Here is a 21,900-nt window from a genome sequence, read left to right as displayed (position 1 = left end):
GACTATGAATTCCCAACTATGTAAAAAAAATGAAGAAAACTACTGATGTTAAATTATTATTATCTGAGGTGCTGTTGAAACAATATAAAAGACGATGATATGAAAATGCTAATATCATCTTCCAAACTTAGACGTACGTGTTCATGATAGAATTAGAAGCGAAAGAATAGTTCCGTTAGGATACGGCAGGCATGAAGAATGTTTGCCGTATCCTAACGGAACTATCAATTCTATACTTTCGCCTCTAATTCTATCATGAACATGTAGGGGAGAACGGTCCAAAATGCACCCCTTAAGCTTTTTCGATGTTTTCGCCCATATAAACAAAAATACCCAACCATTTCAACGTATAGGTGCAAAATTTACAGACCCAGCTACATTTCACCATGATCTCATATTTAAAACAATAAGGTTTTCATGACTTTCTAACACATTTGAAAAATGTTTTAAAAATAGGCCTGGGGCAAAACGCCCGAATGGTGGTCTAAAATGACTCAATTGCATGTAAAATGATGGTGAACGCATGGTTGTTCGTATTTTCTTAATGGATTGAACTACGATCTTACGGATGTGATTGAAGAATAGCAAATCGGTAAATTTGAGTGAATATGAAAGGATTTTGCTAGATTTTTCCAATAGAGATCAATGATGGGTAACTAATTATGAATTGTAATGGTAATATTCGTTCATAAATGTACTACAACAGATTATATGAGTGATTTTATGAGGGAGGCCATTTTGCCCCAGAGGTGCATTTTTGACCGTTTCCCCTACGTCTTGGAAGATAATATTAGCATTTCCATATCATTGTAAATCGTTTAACTTCACGTAGAAGTAATACACTCATATCATTAATAAGATAAATAAGACACTCCCTTGAGCAGCACAAAAATGGTTACAGCAACTTGACTGTGACTGCATCTGATCACATATAAGTTTGCAGAAACCAATGAGGAATGTGTGTGTTGCTAGGGTCTTTTATTGTTAGCTACTATTAGTGAAATATTTGCAACAACCACACTTGTTTCTTTCGATTATAACAGATGCTGCCTGCGTATGGTTCATGGGATTATAATTCTTGAGATCTAAACTTTTTTTTTAATTTCGGGAAAAAAAATCTCAAAATAATATGGTTTCGAAATAACGGGATTCCAAGGAAAATTCTGTTATTTCAACTAGTGCCAGAATATATTTTTTTAATTGAAAGTTGTTCTATAAGTTTCTTGATATCAATTTTATTATTTGCTTGAAATTTGATTAATTCTTTGATGTTGGATAAACCCGATAAATAATTACTGTGCAAATTTTATTGACCCCGTAAATTTGCTTTTGACAGTGTATTTTAAAGTTTGATTATATCTATGGTTTGACTGCTTTAAGTGAAAGCACTAATATTAGCAATCCATCCAACTAAATTAAATTCAATTTGCCAAAGAGTGCGACACATTCTATTCTAGATTCGTGTGATAAACATTATTAAAATACAGTTTTTCTGTATGATCAAATGTCTTATACACGAGCAAACTCACTTGTGCTTCTACAGTGCAGCAAGAAGAACATCGCGCTTGAGTTTTCGGGCAGAATCAAATCGCTCACTCGCAGAAAAACGATTTCGCCCCAAAAAACGTCAAAGCCCAAAAAAAGAATGTTTATTCGATGCATTAAACTAAAATCATGCAATGCATCGCATGATTTTAATTTATGAGATTAGTATTTTAGTATGAGATTAACAAGAGTAACACGCAATAACAGCATGTCAGTATTGTAATGTTTTTGCCTTTCTCGTATACAAAGTATACGTAAAGGCTATATGATCGCTCCAAAAACAAACTTTTTATAGAAGGCCCGGAGACCCATAGTGTTATATACCAATCGACTCAGTTCGACGAATTGAGGTGATGTCTGTGCGCGTGTGTGTGTGTGTGTGTGTGTGTGTGTGTGTGTGTGTGTGTGTGTGTGTGTTTTTTTTACAAGGGTTAAAGGCCATCAAAAATCTGCGCGACAGACACCTCGAGCATCCACACTATGCTCGAAGGCGAACAGGGATGGGCTCCTCCCGACCTGCTAAAAATGTGCCTCCCGGATAAACCGGGTCCCTTATCTTCCTTGCCTCGATCCCCCCGGGACCACGGGATGCTGCGACTACTTCGGGGGGGGCTGTGCTCATGCACTTCTTCTAAAATTCCGGCCCCTAGCTTAGGCTAGTTCGCCGACTGGCTGGCTGAGATCCACTGCTACGTTGTCTCGATCCCTCGGCGGTCGTGCCGCAAACTTCCTCACTTGAATCCTCCTGACTTCCCCCGGCGTCGAGGGTGGTCCACCAGTTCCGGTGAAGGAAACTTCCGCACTGATGGTGCCCCGACTACCGGCGGCTATCGCAGGGGACGCTTTCGCGCATTGCGCCGACTTCGTCTTCGGGTTGCAGAGGTGGTCCAACAGTTCCGGTGGTGGATGACGTCCGCACTGGCGGTGCCCTACATACCCGAAGCACTTCCTTCTTCTTTCTTCTTTCTTCAGCAGGTTGACTGATCGAGTGCCGAAGTCGGTCCGACGATTCCGGTTGGCAGAAGACTTCCGGTTCACCGGCGCCCCGACGACCCGAGGCCAAACACTGCTCACTATGCTGGATTTTCCTCCGAGCCGACCCTTGCTTGCTGGTCCCTTCTCCATCGACGCTGCAGCTCTGACATTATTTGTGTCACAACTCTGGTTACCGCATGCCACGTACCTTCATCGCGACACATTCGCTCTGCGATGTTGTCCGCCCTTATGGCAGGCATTCTCCTACGTGCCTCCGCAAACCTCGGGCAGTCGAATATCACGTGCTCTGGAGTCTCCTCTACGTTGATACACGCCGGGCAGAATGGCGATGATGCATAGCCACACCGGTGCAAATATTGGCGGAAACAACCGTGTCCGGACAGGAACTGTGTGAGGTAAAAGTTCACCTCACCATGCTCCCTGTTCACCCACGTCGACACATTGGGGATGAGCCGATGGGTCCACCTTCCATTATCCGCATTGTCCCACTCCTGCTGCCACTTCACCATAGAGTCCAGTCTTACCGCCTTCCTCACATTTCTGGTATCCCTCCGTTGGTAGCACTCGATGTCCTCTGCTAGGGTTATGCAGACTGGAATCATCCCTGCGATAACGCAAACTGCCTCCGAGGAAATGGTTCGGTACGCACTCGCGACTCGAACGGCCATTAGGCGAAACACTGCTGCTTTACTGCTGCCTACTGCTGCTTTTAGGACCACCCACGTTCGGCATGATCCTTGCAAACGCACTGACCATTTTAGATGCCTTTTCACAGGAATAGTCTACATGGGTGTTGAAATTCAACCGGTCGTCGATCATCACTCCTAGATGCCTCAAAGCCCGCACGGACGGTATGTTGTGCCCTCCTATGGTAAGCTGGATCCGCTGGATCTCGCGGCAGTTGCTAACCAGCATCACTTCTGTTTTGTGGTGAGCAAGCTGCAGTTTGACTCCATTCATCCAGTTTTCAACTGCGTCGGTCGTCTCCGCCACCAGCATTTCTACCTCTTCCAGCGACTCTCCGGTTATCGTTAGAACGACATCATCCGCGAATCCGAAAATCTTCACGCCTTTGGGAAACTTCAGTTTTAGAACTCCGTTATACATAATGTTCCACAGCGTCGGGCCTAGAATGGAACCTTGCGGAACACCTGCGGTAACCCTAATCGACTTCTGCCCCGAATTTGTTTCGTAAACCAGGATCCGGTTCTGGAAGTAACTTTCAATGATTCTACACAAGTAGTTAGGAACCCGCATACCGTGCAGCGCTGTGGCGATAGCCTCCCAGCTGGCACTGTTAAAGCGTTTTTGACGTCAATCGTTACTACAGCGCAGAATCGATTGCCGCGCCTCTTCTTCTTGGCCGCTTTCTCTGAAACTTCAATGACCGTCCTGATTGCGTCCACCGTCGATCTGCCTTTTCGGAATCCGAACTGCATTTCCGATAAGCCGGTCTCGCCTTCAGTGAACTGCGTCAGCCGATTAAGGATAATCCTTTCCAGAAGCTTCCCCAGTGTATCCAGCAGGCATATGGGCCTATACGATGCTGGATTCCCCGGCGGTTTCCCTGGTTTCGGCAGCAGCACTAGTTTCTGGATCTTCCACCTATCCGGAAAGTTACCATCTGCAGCATCTGCAGCACCATCCTAAACAAATCTGGAAACGCCAGTATCGCAGTTTTTAGAGCCACGTTTGGAATTCCATCCGGACCCGGAGCTTTCTTCATCTTCAGACCTTTCGCCACTGATGACAGCTCGTCGTTGGAGACTTGCATACCTGCAATGGTTACTCCGTCTTCATCTACGTACGGTGTAGGTGGCCACATCGTAGAATCATGCTGCGGGAAGAGACCATCAACGATGATCTTCAGCTTGTCCGGACACATTTCCGCTGGCGTCGCTGGACCCCTGATCCTCGCTGTTACGACCCGATAAGCGTTGCCCCAAGGATCAGCGTCAGCTTCTCGGCACAACTCCTTGAAGCAATTGGATTGGCTGACTTTAATCTATACCGTTTGAAGGCCAATCTAGCTTCACGGAAGATTATCTTACGCTCCTCTCTGACTGTTTCAGACCTTGCTCTCTGAAAGCGTCTTCTTGCTCTGAGACACGCAACACGAAGACTAGCAAGAGTTTCGTTCCACCAGTAATTTAGCCGCCGGCTTTTCCTTGGCTCCAGTCTCCTTGGCATCGTCGCATCGCATGCCTTCTGTCAGCTCATCTGCATCGAGATTTGTAGCGCCGCTGTCCGCTCGGAGTGCTTCGATAAAGATCTTTGTCGAAGTCCTTCGCCTTCCATTTTCGCCCGCTATTCCTAATCTCTCGCCGTACCGTCTGCATTCGTGTTCCAACACAATACCGGATCGCCTGGTGATCACTATGTGTATAGTCCTCACTAACTCTCCAGTTCATGTACATGCGAAATGTACTAACGGTACCTTCGTTGCACAGCCTGACGTCCAGCTTTGCCAACGACTCCAGCAAACTGTAACCTCTGGGGTTAGTCAGCCTGCTTCCCCACTCTACTGCCCAAGCGTTGAAGTCGCCTCCTATGATTACCGGTTTTCGGCCGATCAGCTTCTCCGTGAGTGAGTTCAGCATCCGGTTATACTGCTCCAAAGTCCATCTTGGGGGTGCGTAGCAGCTACACACGAAGATCCCGTTGATTTTGGAGATAACGAAACCTTCGCTTGAGCTGTCTACCACCTCTTGAATAGGGATTTGCCCATCACTTGGATAGCTGCAATCCCCGATGAATCCGCCACCCAGTTGCCGTTGTCAGGAGAGGGATCCGATACGGTTCAGCAATAATTGCCACGTCACACATTGCTTCTGTTGTCGACTGCCACAACAGTTGCTGTGCGGTGTCGCAATGATTGAGATTCAACTGGATGATCTCCATTAATCCCGGCCCGCCATCGCCTTCTTGTATGCAGGGCATTGGAAGCCACCCGTCGTATGGTCGTTTCCGTCCTCCGGTTTGCAGAGCAGGCATCTTGGTTGCTTCGTGCAGTCCCTAGCAACGTGTCCTTCTTCACCACATTTCCTACATAGACCGGATCTATCCGGGCCTTTGCAGTTTCGCGCCTGGTGGCCAAACGCCATGCATTTGAAGCATCGCTCCATCTGCTTGGTGACTCGTGGGGCGAATCTCAACGGGCACACCGACCATCCTACTTTTACCTTGCCCGCCTCCACCATTTGGTTGGCAGCCTCTGCTGGTAGTCGTATCGCTGCTACTTGTGTGCCACCGTACGCTCTCCTCAGTCGAACCGTCATTTGCACTTCCCCCAGCTTGCATTGTGAGACCAGTGCATCCCTCAGTTCGTCTTCCGTCGTGATCTCGTCCAGGTCTCTGCACTCGACCACTGCTTCCTGCGTTAGAGCTCTTACGTTACCGTCACTGCCCAATGAATTGGCAATGAGCTCCCGGAAGGCCGAGCTCTTGATCGTGGGATCCTTCTTCAGCTCGAACAGCAACTCCCCTTCTGGGTACGCCTAGTTCTCACCACTTTCTCACCCAAGTCTTTTAGCTCCGGGTCCTCTCTCACTTTCTTCAGGATCGCTGCGTACGACGTTTTATCGCTCGCTTCTACGATCAGGGCATCACCTTTAACTCTCTCCCGAGGAGAACGACGTTTTCTTGTTTCTTCTGTTCCTTCCTCTTTTCCACATTCTCCTTCTGCTGCTTCCTCTTCTCCCGCTGGTTTTCCACGGTCTGCCACTCACCATCCTTGACACGTTCCTTCAGAACGCTGGCAAAGTCTTGCACGTTCCGTTGCTTTTCGTGCCTTCCTGCTCTCCAGGCGAATCCCTTCCTCGTTTTTTCCAAAAGTGCGAGTGGTTCGGGGACTTTTGGGTGCCTGCTGTGTCTCAACTGCTGTATGCTCCGCCGCATCTTTCAGCACCTTTTCAGCTGCTTCGGCTTTCTTTTTCAGCGCGATCTGTTCGTGTTCGGCTGCTTTACGGCGGACTTAATGCTTGTCACTAGAAGCTTGATCTTCGTGTGAACATTGTGCTTGTCCTTCACGAAGTCATAAAGCTCGTTGACTCGCTTCCGCACCTCCATCAGGTTGGACCTCCCGAATTGTAGCTCCTCCTGAGTAGCACTACTTTCCGATTTTTGGGTGGACACCCTATTCCCGGATCCTAGCTCCTGTTGGCCTGCCTGGTACTCAGCAGTCTTGGCCGTACTACTGGTACTCGCTACTGCTGCCTGCGACATCACTGGAGATCGCTGCAGCTTCCCACTCTTTGCGAAAACATTCGCCCCGCCTGCTCCTTCGTTGTTTGTAGAATTTGTTTCCATGTTAAAAGGGTCCCCCCTCCGGGCCGTTATCTCTACCTGTTGTAGATAGTCGCCTCTTATGATCCCATGGGTGCCTTTGTAAACAGTGAGGTCCATGCAAGGGTTGACTCCGGTGCCTTATAACACCGTGTTCAGAGCCGGATCGGTGTAAATCAGGAATGGTGCATCTGAACCTACTACCCACCGGTATAGGTGACAGGTTTTGAAACGTTACCGAGGCCTGCCAGGTTGTTTATCAGGACGGAGGCAGACGAACCATTAGCCTGCTTGCCATTTCAAGAAGATGTCACTCTTTTTACTCAGGAAACAGAATAGCTCGACTGTCAGCCCATATACGCCTAGTCCTATCCATAAACCGAGAATCGTCCAATGTCGTTTGCTGTGACCAGTATACCATAATCAGGATCTTACTGGTATGAATCCTGATGTGCCAGTTGGCACTCCTCTTGGGCTTGTGTGCTTTGAGCGGCGCACGGTCGCTGTGATAGGGCCTGCTTGCAGACACATGCAGCTTTTATAGAGGATCAACAGAGCCCACTGGCAAACCCAACCACAACCTAGCCACGCTCCCTAACTCGCAGTGGCCATGGGGAGGTCGTCAAGCCCTTAGACAAAGTCCCTGCTGCCCCCTGTGTGTGTGTGTGTGTGTGTGTGTGTGTGTGTGTGTGTGTGTGTGTGTGTGTGTGTGTGTGTGTGTGTGTGTGTGTGTGTGTGTGTGTGTGTGTGTGTGTGTGTGTGTGTGTGTGTGTGTGTGTGTGTGTGTGTGTGTGTGTGTGTGTGTGTGTGTGTGTGTGTGTGTGTGTGTGTGTGTGTGTGTGTGTGTGCGCGCAAAACTACTCAAAAAATGTCACTCATTTTTCAGGCACTTATCCTCAACCGATTTGCTTGCAACAAGTTGCATTCGACGCAGAATCTTGTCCCATTGTTTCCTATTTGAAATTGGCCAGATCGGACTATGGGATCGAAAGTTATGGCCAAAATACAAATTCATACGAAAAAATCGCGTAAAAAATGTCACTCATTTTTCGGGCACTTATCTTCAACCGATTTGCTCGCAACAAGTTACATTCAACGCAGAATCCTGTCCCATTGTTTCCTATTTGAAGTTGGCCAGATCGGACTATGGGATCGAAAGTTATGGCCAAAATACAAATTCATACAAAAAAATCGCGTAAAAAATGTTACTCATTTTTCGGGCACTTATCTTCAACCGATTTGCTTGCAACAAGTTGCATTCGACGCAGAATCCTGTCTCATTGTTTCCTATTTGAAATTGGCCAGATCGGACTATGGGATCGAAAGTTATGGCCAAAACACAAATTCATACGAAAAAATCGCGTAAAAAATGTCACTCATTTTTCGGGCACTTATCTTCAACCGATTTGCTCGCAACAAGTTGCATTCGACGCAGAATCTTGTCCCATTGTTTCCTATTTGAAATTGGCCAGATCGGACTATGGGATCGAAAGTTATGGCCAAAATACAAATTCATACGAAAAAATCGCGTAAAAAATGTCACTCATTTTTCGGGCACTTATTCTCAACCGATTTGCTCGCAACAAGTTGCATTCGACGCAGAATCCTGTCCCGTTGTTTCCTATTGAAAATTGGCCATATCGGACTATGGGATCGAAAGTTATACCATTTTTTATGGAAAAATCGCTAAAAAAACACACTCATTTTTCAGGCACTTTTCCTCAACCGATTTGCAGTAACCATATAGGGCACTGCACGGGCTGCTTTGTCTCTTTCTCGCTGCATAAAAATTAGAAAACAATAAGGCCAGTAAACGTCAAATCTTATGAAGAACGAAAGAGAAAGAGATTTTTCTGTGCAGTGCCCTATTGTGACTGAATCTGGTCATATATAAGTTACTGTGATTGATGTGCAATATATGTGCTTCTCAGGTCGCTCGCAACAGATTGCTTTCGACGCAGAATCTTGTCCCATTGTTTCCTATGGAAACTTGGCCGGATCGTACAATTGGGTCAAAAGTTATGGCGAAAATACTAATTTTAAAACTACAAAATAAAATGCCATTTTTTGCTCTTATGCTCATCCGATTTGTTTGCAACAAATTGCGTTTGGCGATAATTTTTTTTTATGGATATAAACAAATATGAAAAATAAGACCAATCCACATATTGGTGTTATTTGAGATTTTTCCAAACCTTTTGAACGAACGAGAAAGGCACCATCACCGCTAGGTGGATTAATCTGGGTTTTTTTATTATGTACTATTTGATTTTTCATGATAATGCTTAGCCCTATTGTTTAATAACAAAAAAATACTAATGAATATTATCCTCTTCTCGCTCCATTTCAGAATGCGCTTCGAGAAGTTCGAAATGCCGAAGCAGGGCTACGACCAGATGGGCGGCGGCAGCATGGTCCCTGGTGGCGACGGCACCAAAGGGTACACGGCGGACGACGGCGGAGGCGATTCGCCGATGTCGTTCGAGGAAATCGAACGGCCACCGTTGCGACACATCGACAAGTACGTCCGGGCGGAGTGTCCCTGCATCAAAACGACCCGATTTACCATCGCCCTGATGACCTGTCTGGGGTTCATCATTTCGTTCGGAATGCGCTGCAACATGGGCATGGCCAAGCTCCAGTTCGAGAATGCGGTGAGTTAATGACTCGGGAATGGTGTAGTATCGGAGGGTTCCGCGTTCTATTGTCAAACGTGATTTCCGTCGGGACACGTGCCGCCAAATGGAATTGGCGAAAAAGGGTTCACCTAAAGGTTATCAGGTTTAATGAATGATATCTTTCTACACGAATGAACAGGCTGATTGGAAGTCACGCAAAAATTGTGGGACATTGGAAATGGAATTTGTTTGGAATGAAGCAGCTGATGTGGAAAGATGGATTTTTATCGTCACCGTAGTTCAGAATTAATAGAAATTTCGTCACAATACTATGACTCAGAGTAATCCAAAGCATCGAACTGAGTTATTCAGAAATCGATGCGGATTTAATGTATTCTATCTTGCGCTCGTAACTCAAACAACAAGAGCACATCCATTTCCCGTCATAACACCGCTCCGGAAGCGACCGGAAGTATATCTCACTTGATCGAATCCACCCCTCGGCGATGCGAGATGGCAGACGGAGACGAACATTTCGTTCCATTTAACACTTGAATCGTTGCCAATGCTGTTTTCTTCATATAGCAGCAGACCAGCAAGCAACAAACCGAGTCAATAAAATAGTGACGGCAACCATGGCGCCACCGAAACTCAGAACCTTCTACATTCTGATATTGGTCCCCCCCACCATTTGAGGGAAATTTTGGTCGTCATCATTGGATAGTAGGGTGCTCCAAGAATGGAACCTATCCCATCCAGAGCGTTGGTGTCTAACAGTTTCATGTTTAAACGATTCCGCTATGGTTTTAATACTAAAATACCTTATCATGTATCATGACACATATCCAATATTCAAATATATTGTGTGGTTATCTCGAACATTCTATGTAAAAAAATAAGGATAATTTACCCACATCCTAGCAGAATTTTAAATTATTCGCCTTATATTGAACTTTTTGGAACACACTGTTCCACAAGACACGAATTCCATGTCGGCAAGACGGAAATGGATCATCTTCACCCAGTGAGGCGCCGGATAGTCTCTCAGTCAGATACGTGTCGCCGCCGACGTGAATAAAAAATTATCATCTTTTGTGTCGCGCGCGTATTAACGACGAACGAGCGGCATAAATGCTTCCATTATGTTCGACTTCATAAAATTTCATATTCCCTCGCTGTCCTCATATTGCTTACGGATTTCCCTTTTGTAATGCCGTCGTCCTTTCCGTGACTAGCCATTTCTTTTGCGTTCATTACCATCCGATTTTGATCGGGGATTTCCCCATTGTATGTCGATGATGGCGATAGCTCCCCTAACGATCCGTTCCATTCCCCAGCTCCGTGGTTGGTGCGCGGCTCATTATCGGCATCATATTCTGGCGACAGAATATTCATTAGTCTTTTCGCAATCGACAGCAAAAAGGCAGTTGAACGATGCTTTATGAACGGTGGAATGAGGTACTCTTATATAGAGATGAGCCAGCCCTGGGCTGCAGGTCTCAATAATAAAGATACAAAATCGTACTCCAATATTGTAATTAGGTTTACTGTTCCTAGACTTAATCTTATAGCTCGTACAATCATCTCATCCTAAACAAAACATTGAAATAGAATTTGTTTCTTATGTTTGAGATTTTTTCAGCAATGAACAAAAAAAGCGACGAGATTGGTTTTATCCTTTCGTGATGAATTGAATATATGTTTAGTGAGATGGAAATGGGAATAGTTCCACTATAAGATATTATAAGATTGTAATTAATAATAATTAATAATTAATAATTAATAATAAAATTGTAATTAATAATCCAATGCATGAAATTTATTGGGACCATTTTTTCTACAATCCCGGATTATTTGAGTTGTGCAATGCGGTTCAACAAAGGGATGACTTTCGCTGCCTTCCTGGACGATGGGAAGTAGATGAGTGGGACACTGATTAAAAATCAGCGAAAGGTGCTCGCAAAAGGAACCCTCATGTCTGTCAGTTCGAGATTCAGGATTTTCTTGAAGCCTGGGGCCTTCATGTTTTCCGATGATGTGATATAGACCATCAATACTCGCGCGGACCTTATTTAAAAAAAATCGGAGGGCTACTATTTTGTCGTTGATATTTTTTGAAATGCGTATGAAACTTGTCTTATTTAAGCGAAACAACCCAGTAGATTGATACTGCCTGGTGAGTGTATAAATGGTTTAGGATCACTTGTCATAAGACGAGTTCGTACTATCCCATTTAATTCCACCACTTAATTGTACCTTTGACAGATACGTATTTCGACCTCAACAGTAAGACCGTCTTCAGTGTTTCGTAGTTGACTCAACTTGAAGAAATCGCAGCTTATACACTTTACACATTTTGCGGAATCTACGGATGTGAATTCGGCGGGTCGCTCGTTTCAAACACTGTCGGGCACTTTTTCTTCCGCTCTGGTTGCACTTGCGGCAGCTGCAATTGATGCTTCTTCTCTTTTTATCCGGCAGGTTGCCGGCATAGTCGAATTACAACGACGAATACACGTTACTTGACTACAAATGATTGGAGGGGTTTCCCACGCCTCCAGTTGCTGGGCGCCGGCAGACCGTAAATCAAAACCCAACCGGAACGACTGGGCCGACATCGGCATTCAGTGGACGAAGGAACCAAGAAGAACCTGTCCAGATCCTTTGCTTGTCGTCGCATTTTTACCAACATTCCATAGAATATCATAAACTATTATGAAATATCATGAACTGAAATTTGGAGCTTTATGTTGGAATGGAGAATATTGTTGAGTATGGAATTTATTTTGCACTTAACTTGAATTTTATCCTCCACGTGTGGTAAATATGTCCAATTATTTTCCAAATATTATGAACGATGTCCATGGCCGAAACAGTGAACATTTAACGCATATTCACGGTAATATAACGTGCGATGCTGTCAAATGCTTACTTGAAGCAAACATCAAAAAGCGTTTGAATAATTTTGTTTCCTAAATTATTTTGCACAATTCCAAAACTGTTTACTATCAACAGCCAGGCGATTCTTTTGATATCTTCAACACCTACTGTAGCTCATTGGTGGCTCCTCTACGAGGCTGACCGGATCTTGAGAAGTGCAGCCGGTACCGGTCTCCCCCTAGTGACGCGGGTCTACTGGCACGGAGCAAAGGGCTTGCTGATGGCTCCGCACCATCGTCTCCCGGTTCAAAAGAGGAAAAAACACGGACAAACTTAGAAGATCCGTACTGGAACTCAGCGCACCGCGCTTCCGAATTAGCGAGATTCGGTATACCGACGGATCCGTCTCCAGTCGATGAGTCGGCTTTGGAGTCTGTGGACCCAACGTGGCCAAATCGGAGAGTCTAACCCGCCAATGTATATTTTTTTCCGCCGAAGCTGCCGCTTTTTTGGTCATGGCCACTTTTCCGGCGAACAAACCAATCGTGATCTTCACGGAATCCGCAAGTGTAATTTGCCTGATTAATGTAATAGCCCTTCAAAGCGAGACTTCTAAATACCCATGGATCTAGGGAATCCTTTCAGGTATGATCCCCGGTAGCACATTCGTCTGGATTCCCGGCTACTGCGACATTAGAGGAAATACCGGTACTCCGACTAGTGTCGGACACGAGGGATTACCTTACACCTACTCCATCCCGCTGGCCGACGTTAAGAATTGAACAAAGTGTGTCTTCGGCCCTCCTTAGCCGTGCGGTAAGACGCGCGGCTACAAAGCAAGACCATGCTGAGGGTGGCTGGGTTCGATTCCCGGTGCCGGTCTAGGCAATTTCCGGATTGGAAATTGCCTCGACTTCCTTGGGCATAAGAGTATCATCGTGTTAGCCTCATGATATACGAATGCAAAAATGGTAACTTGGCTTAGAAACCTCGCAGTTAATAACTGTGGAAGTGCTTAATGAACACTAAGCTGCGAGGCGGCTCTGTCCCAGTGTGGGGATGTAATGCCAGTAAGAAGAAGAAGAAGTGTCTTCGGCCAGTACTGGACTCGTTCTTGGAACAATAACAGAGGGCCCTTTCCGGTCCCGCTCTGTGAACTCTTACTAGACCGACGGGACCAAGAAGGCGAAGTGCACAGCGAGCAAGGTGGATCGATCAAGTGGAGGACGATTTGCGGACCCTCCGCAGATTCCGTGGTTGGCGACGTGCAGCCATGGACCGAGCTGAATGGAGAAGACATAGTCTTTCCAAGCGTTATATCTATATCTATATCTATATACATAAAAATGAATTTCTGTCTGTCTGAACCTTATAGACTCGGAAACTGCTGAACCGATCAGCATGAAAATTTGTATGCAAAGGTTTTTGGGGCCGGGGAAGGTTCTTAAGATGATTCGAGACTCCTCCCTCTTTTGGAAAGGAGGGCTCTCATACAAATAAAACAGAAATTTCTGAATAACTCGAGAACTAATCAAATAATAAATTAATTGCAGGCGAAACGAAGTTCGTCGGGTCCGCTAGTATGTACATAAAAATGAATTTCTGTCTGTCTGAACCTTATAGACTCGAAAACTACTGAACCGATCGGCGTGAAGATTTGTATGCAATGGTTTTTGGGGTCGGGGAAGGTTCTTAAGATGATTCGAGACCCCTCCCTCCTTTGGAAAGGGGGGATCCCATACAAATGAAGCAGAAATTTCTGTACATCTCGAGAACTAAGCAGAGAACAAATGAACTTTAGGCGAAACGAAGTTCGTCGGGTCTGCTAGTATAAAATATGGATCAAATGACCGAAATTATTAATTTAGGAACATTTTGCAACATCATCACGATAAAAATTGCAAATTTGAATTTTTATGGGTCAATACAGTAACTGTTGTTAATTAATCATTTTCCAAAGATTTATGGATCATTCTTTTCATGGGAAAATAGCAGGAATGTTATTATTTTTTTATCATGTCTAACGGAACATATTTGTCTATTAATTGCTAAATTTTAGCGTAGTTATGGATCTTAACACGTACGTCGTCAACCTCCATTTTACGGCAAAACTCAAAATTCATAACCACGCAGCTCAGCCGAATTCTTACGGATTTTCAAGCAATCTACTGGAATCGATCACAAGGTTTTTTGTGGAGTGTCCATGGTTTCGGATACATTCCGGGGAGTACTGGGGTTACCCCCTCCCGGAAAAAATGACCAAAAAAATCGGCCTTCAGATTGAAATCCATCTTGCGACATGTCAAACTTCATGATTGTGCAAAACAAGTACACTGTTCGGCGTTTTTCGATCGCATTGGCCATCCTCCGGGTACTTCCAGAGCCTGGTTCTCTTGGGGAAGTGGCCAATTTTCTTTCAATTATGGAACAATCTTGCGACATGTCAAACTTCATAATTTTGCATAACAAATATACTGGAGTACATTTCGGCGAGTTTCGATCGAATTGGCCACCCTCCGGTTACTTCATAGGCCTGGTTTCCTTGGGAAAGTGGCAACTTTTTCGCTGCTTCCATCTTGCGACATGCCAAACTTCATGAATAATCTGCCTCCTCTGGGAAGAGGCCACTTTTCGTTCAATCTGGGAGCCCATCTTGCGACACTTCAAACTTCATGATTTTATAAAATTAGTACACTGAAGCACATTTCGACGGTTTTAATTCACTTGGCCGTCTCCTGGGTGTTCCCGGAACCTAGCTCCCCTGGGGAAGTAACCTCTTTTGGGTCAATCTTATTTGACATGTCGAACTACATTATCTTACGTTTACGGACGAACTGGCCACATGTTCGATATCTTCTGCCACTTCGTTACGACCCAGAGCATCCAATACAATCTGATGTCGCCAATGCGCAATATCTTTAGGCAGCGTATCGGAAGGATGATGAGCTCGATAAGGCCCCTCTTTGAGCCTTCTAGAGTACAGTTAGAGCAGCCATATTTGCTACAGCGGAGATCAGCGAGCCGTGTATGTGGGAAGAAGTCAACGGAATGTTGGCTTGAACTCTGACAGATTCTAAAGAGTGCTCTGACCCGAGTAGCACACTTGTTATAGACATGTTTCGGTTAAGCATATGCGGTATTTCGAAAAATTTCGTTTCAGATGATTCGAAACGAAATTCCGCGGAATTTCGCGGAATTTGAGCATGGCGAAATCTGATTTCTTGATTTCGTTTCGTTTCATAAAATTACAAAAATTTCGCTAGAAAAAGCTTCTAACGAAATTTAACGGAATTCCGCGGAATTTCGAAACAAATTTAAACTTAAACCAGACTTTATATTATCAAAAATTTTGGCTGCGCCGCTGAACAAAATCTTAAAGTTGTTTTCAAAACTTTTGGTTATACAATTTTTTTTATTTTAGCTTACTACATAACCCCATTCTCAGTCGACAAATACGTATGAAGTTTTCTTCTGTAAAACGTCTTCAGTGTTTCCAAGATTAAAATTAAAATTTAATGACATTTTTTAACTTTTTGCACAATATAAATGCGGAAGCGATCGTGGGACGGCAGCTAGTCCGGGAGAACGCGAAGTGAAAAAAAATCTATCTCGCGTAGCAGAAATTTGTCTAACTAGTAAGCAATCGATCGTGTTGATGCTGATCACGCCAGCTAGTGTTGGAGAGTGCAGAGTGGTAAAACTAATGTCTGCATCGAAGAGCACAACATTATTTAATGCGGAATCGATAGTGTTGTAAAAGCTTATTAAACGAAGCACATTGATCTTGCGTTAGATTGATTTGAAACACAGTTTTCGTCTTCTTGTTTTCAAAATAACTTCGTTTACAATAAATATTTATTTATTTATTTATCTTCATCTTCAGTATTAACTGCACAGACTGGTTTTAAAACTTATATGCTAACTAAAAATTTGCCTTAATCTAGTTTTGAATATCGTTCTACTACAATGAAAATCGAACCAATCAATGTCGTTGAGGAGGTTGAAGCAACGTTCAAGCGGGTGATTTTGCCCAAACATTATGGAGTGTTGGAAGAGCTGACGTTGGCGGGAGCGACGGGCTGGAACATGAAAGTTAACTTGCTGCAAGAGCTCAGGGCAGTCCACGTGGTTGTTTATAATGTCAAATGCAAAAACCCTATGCAAATCTCCACGTCGTTGTTGAAGGGTTTCGAGTCGAATCAGTTGGTATCGCTCTTCATAGTGCGGTAACCTCAAAGGATTATTCCACGGCAATCGCCTGAGGGCAAAACGAACGAAACTGCGTTGGACATAAATCGTTCACGAAGATGATGAAAATCAGCGGCCCTTGTGGCACTCCGGATGGCGTAGGTTATGTATTGGATGAGACAGTGCCTAATTTAACGAAGGATGACCTACCAATCAGGTAAGAACGCAGCCAAGTGACAATCCAGTCAGGAAACCCTAAACGTTCTAAATTCTTTAAAGTTAATGCGTGAGGAACTTTATCGAAAGTCTTCGAAAAGTCGATGTAAATGCTGTCAACTTGACACCTCTTCTCCAGGTTAGAATTCAGCATGCTAGTGTAGATCATCAGGTTTGTTACAGTTGAGCGATTTCGTACAAAGCTATGTTGGTACTCAGAGATAACAGCCTGTTATTAACAGGTTTAGCAGCCACATACATACATTCATGAATCAGACAACTAAGAATCGAGATTGGACGATAGTTTTCAACATTATGGGACCTACCCGTCTTATGAACTGTAGTAACTGCTGATATTTTGCACTCATCTGGGAAGACTCCTAGCGCAAGCGACATGTTGAACAAAATGCAAACAGGCAATCCTAATACGTCAGCACATCGTTGAATAAAAACAGGAGGTGGTCTATCTGGACCTGGACCTTTCGATGGATCGACAGCTTCTAATGTTTTTGAAATTTCAGCCACGGAGAATGTGGGGCGCGGAAAGTTTATGTTGCATAATGGAAGAGAGTTAAGAAGGTCTGTCGAATCTGGAGGAGGGTTCGTATTGTACACCGACTTGAAAAAACTTCCGAATAGTTCAGAAGATTCAGCGATATCATTTGATGTAACATCAGCAAAACTCACAGTGAATAGAATCGCATGCGATTTTTCTTGGTTTTGATGAAGCGCCAGAAAGCTGACGGGTTCGATTTAACTTCATTTTGTACACGGTGAACTTACTCACGAAAGGTAGACGACACGAGATTTTCGTACTCCGATTCAACGGTTCGCAGAAGAGCTCTATTTGTCGCAGTCCGGTTACGGAAAAAACCTGCGACGCGTTCAGCGTTCAGCGTTCCACCAGAGTTGCTTGTACGTCCTCCGAGGTAAAGATCATACCTGCTTATCGTGTCGAAAACCCCGTTGTAGAATGATGTAATCATTAATATCATCTCCACTGAGTATCTGGAGAACCTAGTGATTTAAGCTCGTTCTTCACAGCGTCGTAGTCACAGCGAGAGAAGTCAAAATCTAAGTCCATTTTTTCTACTGCAGATTGGAGATGATGAACCGGGTTACGAAAGTCCAGACGTAGAACGAACGGTTTGTGGTGGCGGTCAGAACTTAAGATTGAATATGGTGCTTCAATAAACTTAGCTTCGTTACTGTCGCTTACAAATGCCAAGTCAAGAAGTCTTCCTTTCGAATTTGATACATTGCAGATTTGCTTCTAGCCACTTCAAGCCACTAGCGTTCAAAGTTTCAGTTAGAGTTTACTCCTACTCGGAAGAAGCGTTGGTTGGCAAGTATCCTTCCACTTTGTCATCATATAACCATTCGAGCCTAGAAAGGTTGTAATCCCCAACTACGATTACAGTGTCACATGGGGTAGCTATGTTGACGATTTCATTTACACAATCGGAATGCGCAACAAATTTATCGGGATCACTGTTCGGCCTCAAGTAAATGCCACAGATGTAAACGGATTTATGGGTGAGCATAACCTTTGCAACAACCTGCTCAAGTGTTTCACTCTCCAATAGATGAACCGACAAACTTGTCAGAGAGGAACTGCGATGAGAGTTCCTCCACCACGTTTAGTCGGTTACCAAGGGGCTTCACATGAATTACCTTCTCAACTAACCAACGATTCCTTTCCCGTAGCGCTCACGGAGATGCAGAGCATTTCTCGGAGCATTTCTCTAAAGAATGTTTTGAAAATACTCAAAATCATCCGAATTTTATTTTGTTGCCCCCTCAAAATATTATTTTTTGGCAAAAAAATCCGAGGGGGGGGACAAAATAGATTTTACATATTTGTATCGGCCTAATTAATAAATTAATAATTTAATTTCATTTCCCAAGAATATTATTTAATTGGTGAGCTGTGCATATTTGCTGTTTCTCTGCCAATCATGATTAGCAACTACTATGTGTACAGTTAATCTAGCTAAGCTTTTTATTGACTATTTGCACAATATGTAAGGAACATTGCAGATTTGTGGGCATTTCTAGATCTTCGCATGGAATTTGCAAAAAAATCCAGAACGGGTTGAAAGATCATTAAAATTGCGGAAAGCTGAAAGCTTTCAGCTCATACTGACAGCTGATCATAACAGCTGTTCTCATATGCCAAGGACACACAGACAATAGCTCAATTCGTCGAGCTGGTTGTATATAAGACTATGGGTCTGTGAAATTCAATCTGAAATACATATCTTTATGCATTTTAGAAAGGTGCACAGGATTCTTCTAATGAGCCAAAGTATGTTATATATATGTGGACGAATAAGAAGAAATAAGTTTTGGCTGGTACGCCTTTTTTAAATGTTGGTCTCTATCTGCGTATACGCCTGGCAGATGTGGATACATAATTGAGTATCCCACTAAATAAAAAAATAAATCTAAGCATTCATTTTCTAATTTTGACTTTTCTCAATACTATAAAACCACGCTGACAAGACAATATGTATTATTCTTCAGCATAATTACATAATTATTAAGTGAACTAAGGTTTTAAACGAAATTTGAATCCGTATATGAAAAATCCCACAATTTCTATATTTGTATATACTGGTATAAAATTGATCAGATTCGGGAGCACACACAGAAGAAAAAAAAGTACCCAGCGTTGAGTTTTTTTTAACTTATTTTTGAGTTATTTTTTCTCTTCTCTTTCATCCACTCTTTCTTCTGTTATCAAAAACAAAAGAGCTAAACAATCCAACGCCAGTTCATTACGGGAAGCCAACTTTGAGTTTATTGCCTGAGGTCGAAATTGAGTGAATTAAACTTGCAATTAGGTAAATAAATTTTCCGTTGGGTTCTTTTTTAACATGGGAGTAAAGGCAAACTACTTCGACCCTACTTACTCAATTTTGGCTTCCCGTACGGATGTTCGAGGTTGGGTGAATTGAACTCACTATTGGGTAGTTTATTTCTGCATCGTGCACGCTCCACGATGAATAAATTCCTTTGAAAGCGGCACAAATGCAGGGGTATTGCTCTATCGGCGATTTATGACATGCGGCGAGAATGCGGCGATTTATCACAGATTGCCTCTTTTGATATTATAACTCTATTGGTCGCAAAACAGTTATTTGACTTCGAAAAAGTGAAATCAGAATTGCGTACATTGTAAAACCAATTTAAAATTTAAATAAAAAATTTCGCGGAAAAAAAATTAAAATTTCGTTTCGTTTCGAAAAATTTCGAAATAAATGAACCTTGATTTCGTATCGTTTCGAAGTCTCGGAAGTAAATCTATATTTCGTTTCGTTTCGATCCGAATCATCATAGACATTTTAAATTTCGTTTCGTTTCGTTTCGTTAGGAAAAATAGTGTTATCGCATACCCTTTTTTTTTTTAATCTTTCGTTTATTTTGGAGGCTCAATTGCCGTGAAGCGTTACGGAGCCGAAATCAAGTTTAACAATTTCTTAAATCTTATACATAATGTTAGTTTTGGGGAACCGAAAGACTCGCGGTTTGGTCGAGGTTAGGGGTTACGAGGTTACAATAATATAGTAGGAAAGGAAGGGAATTTAGGGTGCTTAAGTAATTACGATGCTGATGTTCACATAGTTGACATTCTTGGCGATGTTTAACATCTGTAACGGGACAAACTTTTTTTTGGGAGACAACAATGAGAGGAAGACATACGAAAGGGGTTAACGACAGACATTGAAATGAACAACATGAGGAAGACATTCGATATGGGGAACGACAGACAAGAGGGTGGGCAGACTAAGATCACAGTCTTACATCAGCAACTTTCACAAATTGGTGGACGAGGGACATGTATTCGAGATCAAGGCCCGCCAACACTTCTCTAATAGGCTTTGGTTGTTTTCCTCGGACCCGGAGATGTTCAGTTAATGCAGATCTGGGGCCGCGATTCTCCTCGCACGCCCACACGACATGATCAATGTCCTGATAATCCTCGCCGCAAACACAGAGATTGCTTTCCGAGAGCCCCACTCTGAAAAGATGTGCATTTAGAGTGTAGTGATTGGACATTAGACGACACATGGTTCGAATGAAGTCTCGTCCTATATTCAATTTTTTGAACCATGGACGCGTCGACACCTGTGGGCGAATTGAATACAGCCATCTACCCAGCTCCCCATTTGTCCATTTCTGCTGCCAGCTGATCAAAGTTTCCTGGCGAACTAATGAGAAAAATTCATCGAAGGTGATTTGCCGATCGTAAATATCACCTTCCACAGCGTCCACCTTAGCCAAAGAGTCCGCTTTCTCATTTCCCAAGATCGAGCAATGAGAAGAGACCCAAGCCCTGGTGATTGTGAATGACTGTTTATAAAAAGTACTCAAAGCTTTCCGTATCTCAGTTAGAAGATACGCTGAGTGCTTAACTAGTTTCATTGACCAAACAGCCTCCAGGGTACTTAGACTGTCGGTGAAGATAAAGAAGTGGTCAGGAAGTAGGGATGCAATATGTTCAAGTAAATAGTGTACATCTGCTAGCTCAGCGGTATAAACTGAACAAGGCTCTTTCAGCTTAAAGTAGGCGCTATGGAAAACGTTAAAAACACCGAAACCAGTGGAGTCATCCATTTTTGACCCGTCTGTAAAAAAAGCTTCTCTCGTCGCTGGCATGTCCGTATTTGCTTGCAAATAATGGAGGTATGACCTCCGCACGAAGAAAGTCTGGTATTCCATGAACCTCCTGCTTCATGGACAGATCAAAAGTAACAGAGGAACTGTAAGAGTCTAAGAAATTAGCACGATTGGTGTCAACCGAAGATGGGCTTACCTCCAGCGTCATATACCAGTGGTAAATGCTCATGAATCGAGATTGAGGGTTTTGTTCGAGCAGCTTCTCGAAGTTGTCAATGACCAATGGATTGAGAACCTCACAGCGGATGAGGAACCGGAGCGATAATTCCGCGAAACGATCTGTTAGAGGCAGTACTCCCGCAAGTACTTCCAGACTCATCGTATGAGTCGAATTCATACAACCCAACGCGATACGGAGACAGCGGTACTGAATCCGTTGAAGCTTCAACATGTGTGTTTTAGCCGCGGACTGGAAGCATAAACTACCGTATTCGAGAACCGACAGAATGGGATGCGCCCCCCCCCCCCCCCCCAAGTTCCCGTTATCGTT

General features: G+C 43.8%; 1 protein-coding gene across 1 annotated transcript in view; it reads left to right on the top strand.

The window, feature by feature from the left end:
- Positions 1-21,900, top strand: part of LOC134212255 (vesicular glutamate transporter 1-like) — a 68,561-nt gene that overhangs the window by 8,668 nt on the left and 37,993 nt on the right. The window contains 1 exon segment of the mRNA XM_062689944.1: positions 9,176-9,479. Coding sequence (XP_062545928.1) covers positions 9,176-9,479 — 304 coding nt within the window.

The sequence above is a fragment of the Armigeres subalbatus genome, chromosome 2 (assembly GCF_024139115.2).
Source record: "Armigeres subalbatus isolate Guangzhou_Male chromosome 2, GZ_Asu_2, whole genome shotgun sequence".
NCBI lineage: Eukaryota > Metazoa > Arthropoda > Insecta > Diptera > Culicidae > Armigeres > Armigeres subalbatus.
Note: the sequence above shows the minus strand (reverse complement) of the source record. Positions and strands in the feature narration are given on the sequence as shown.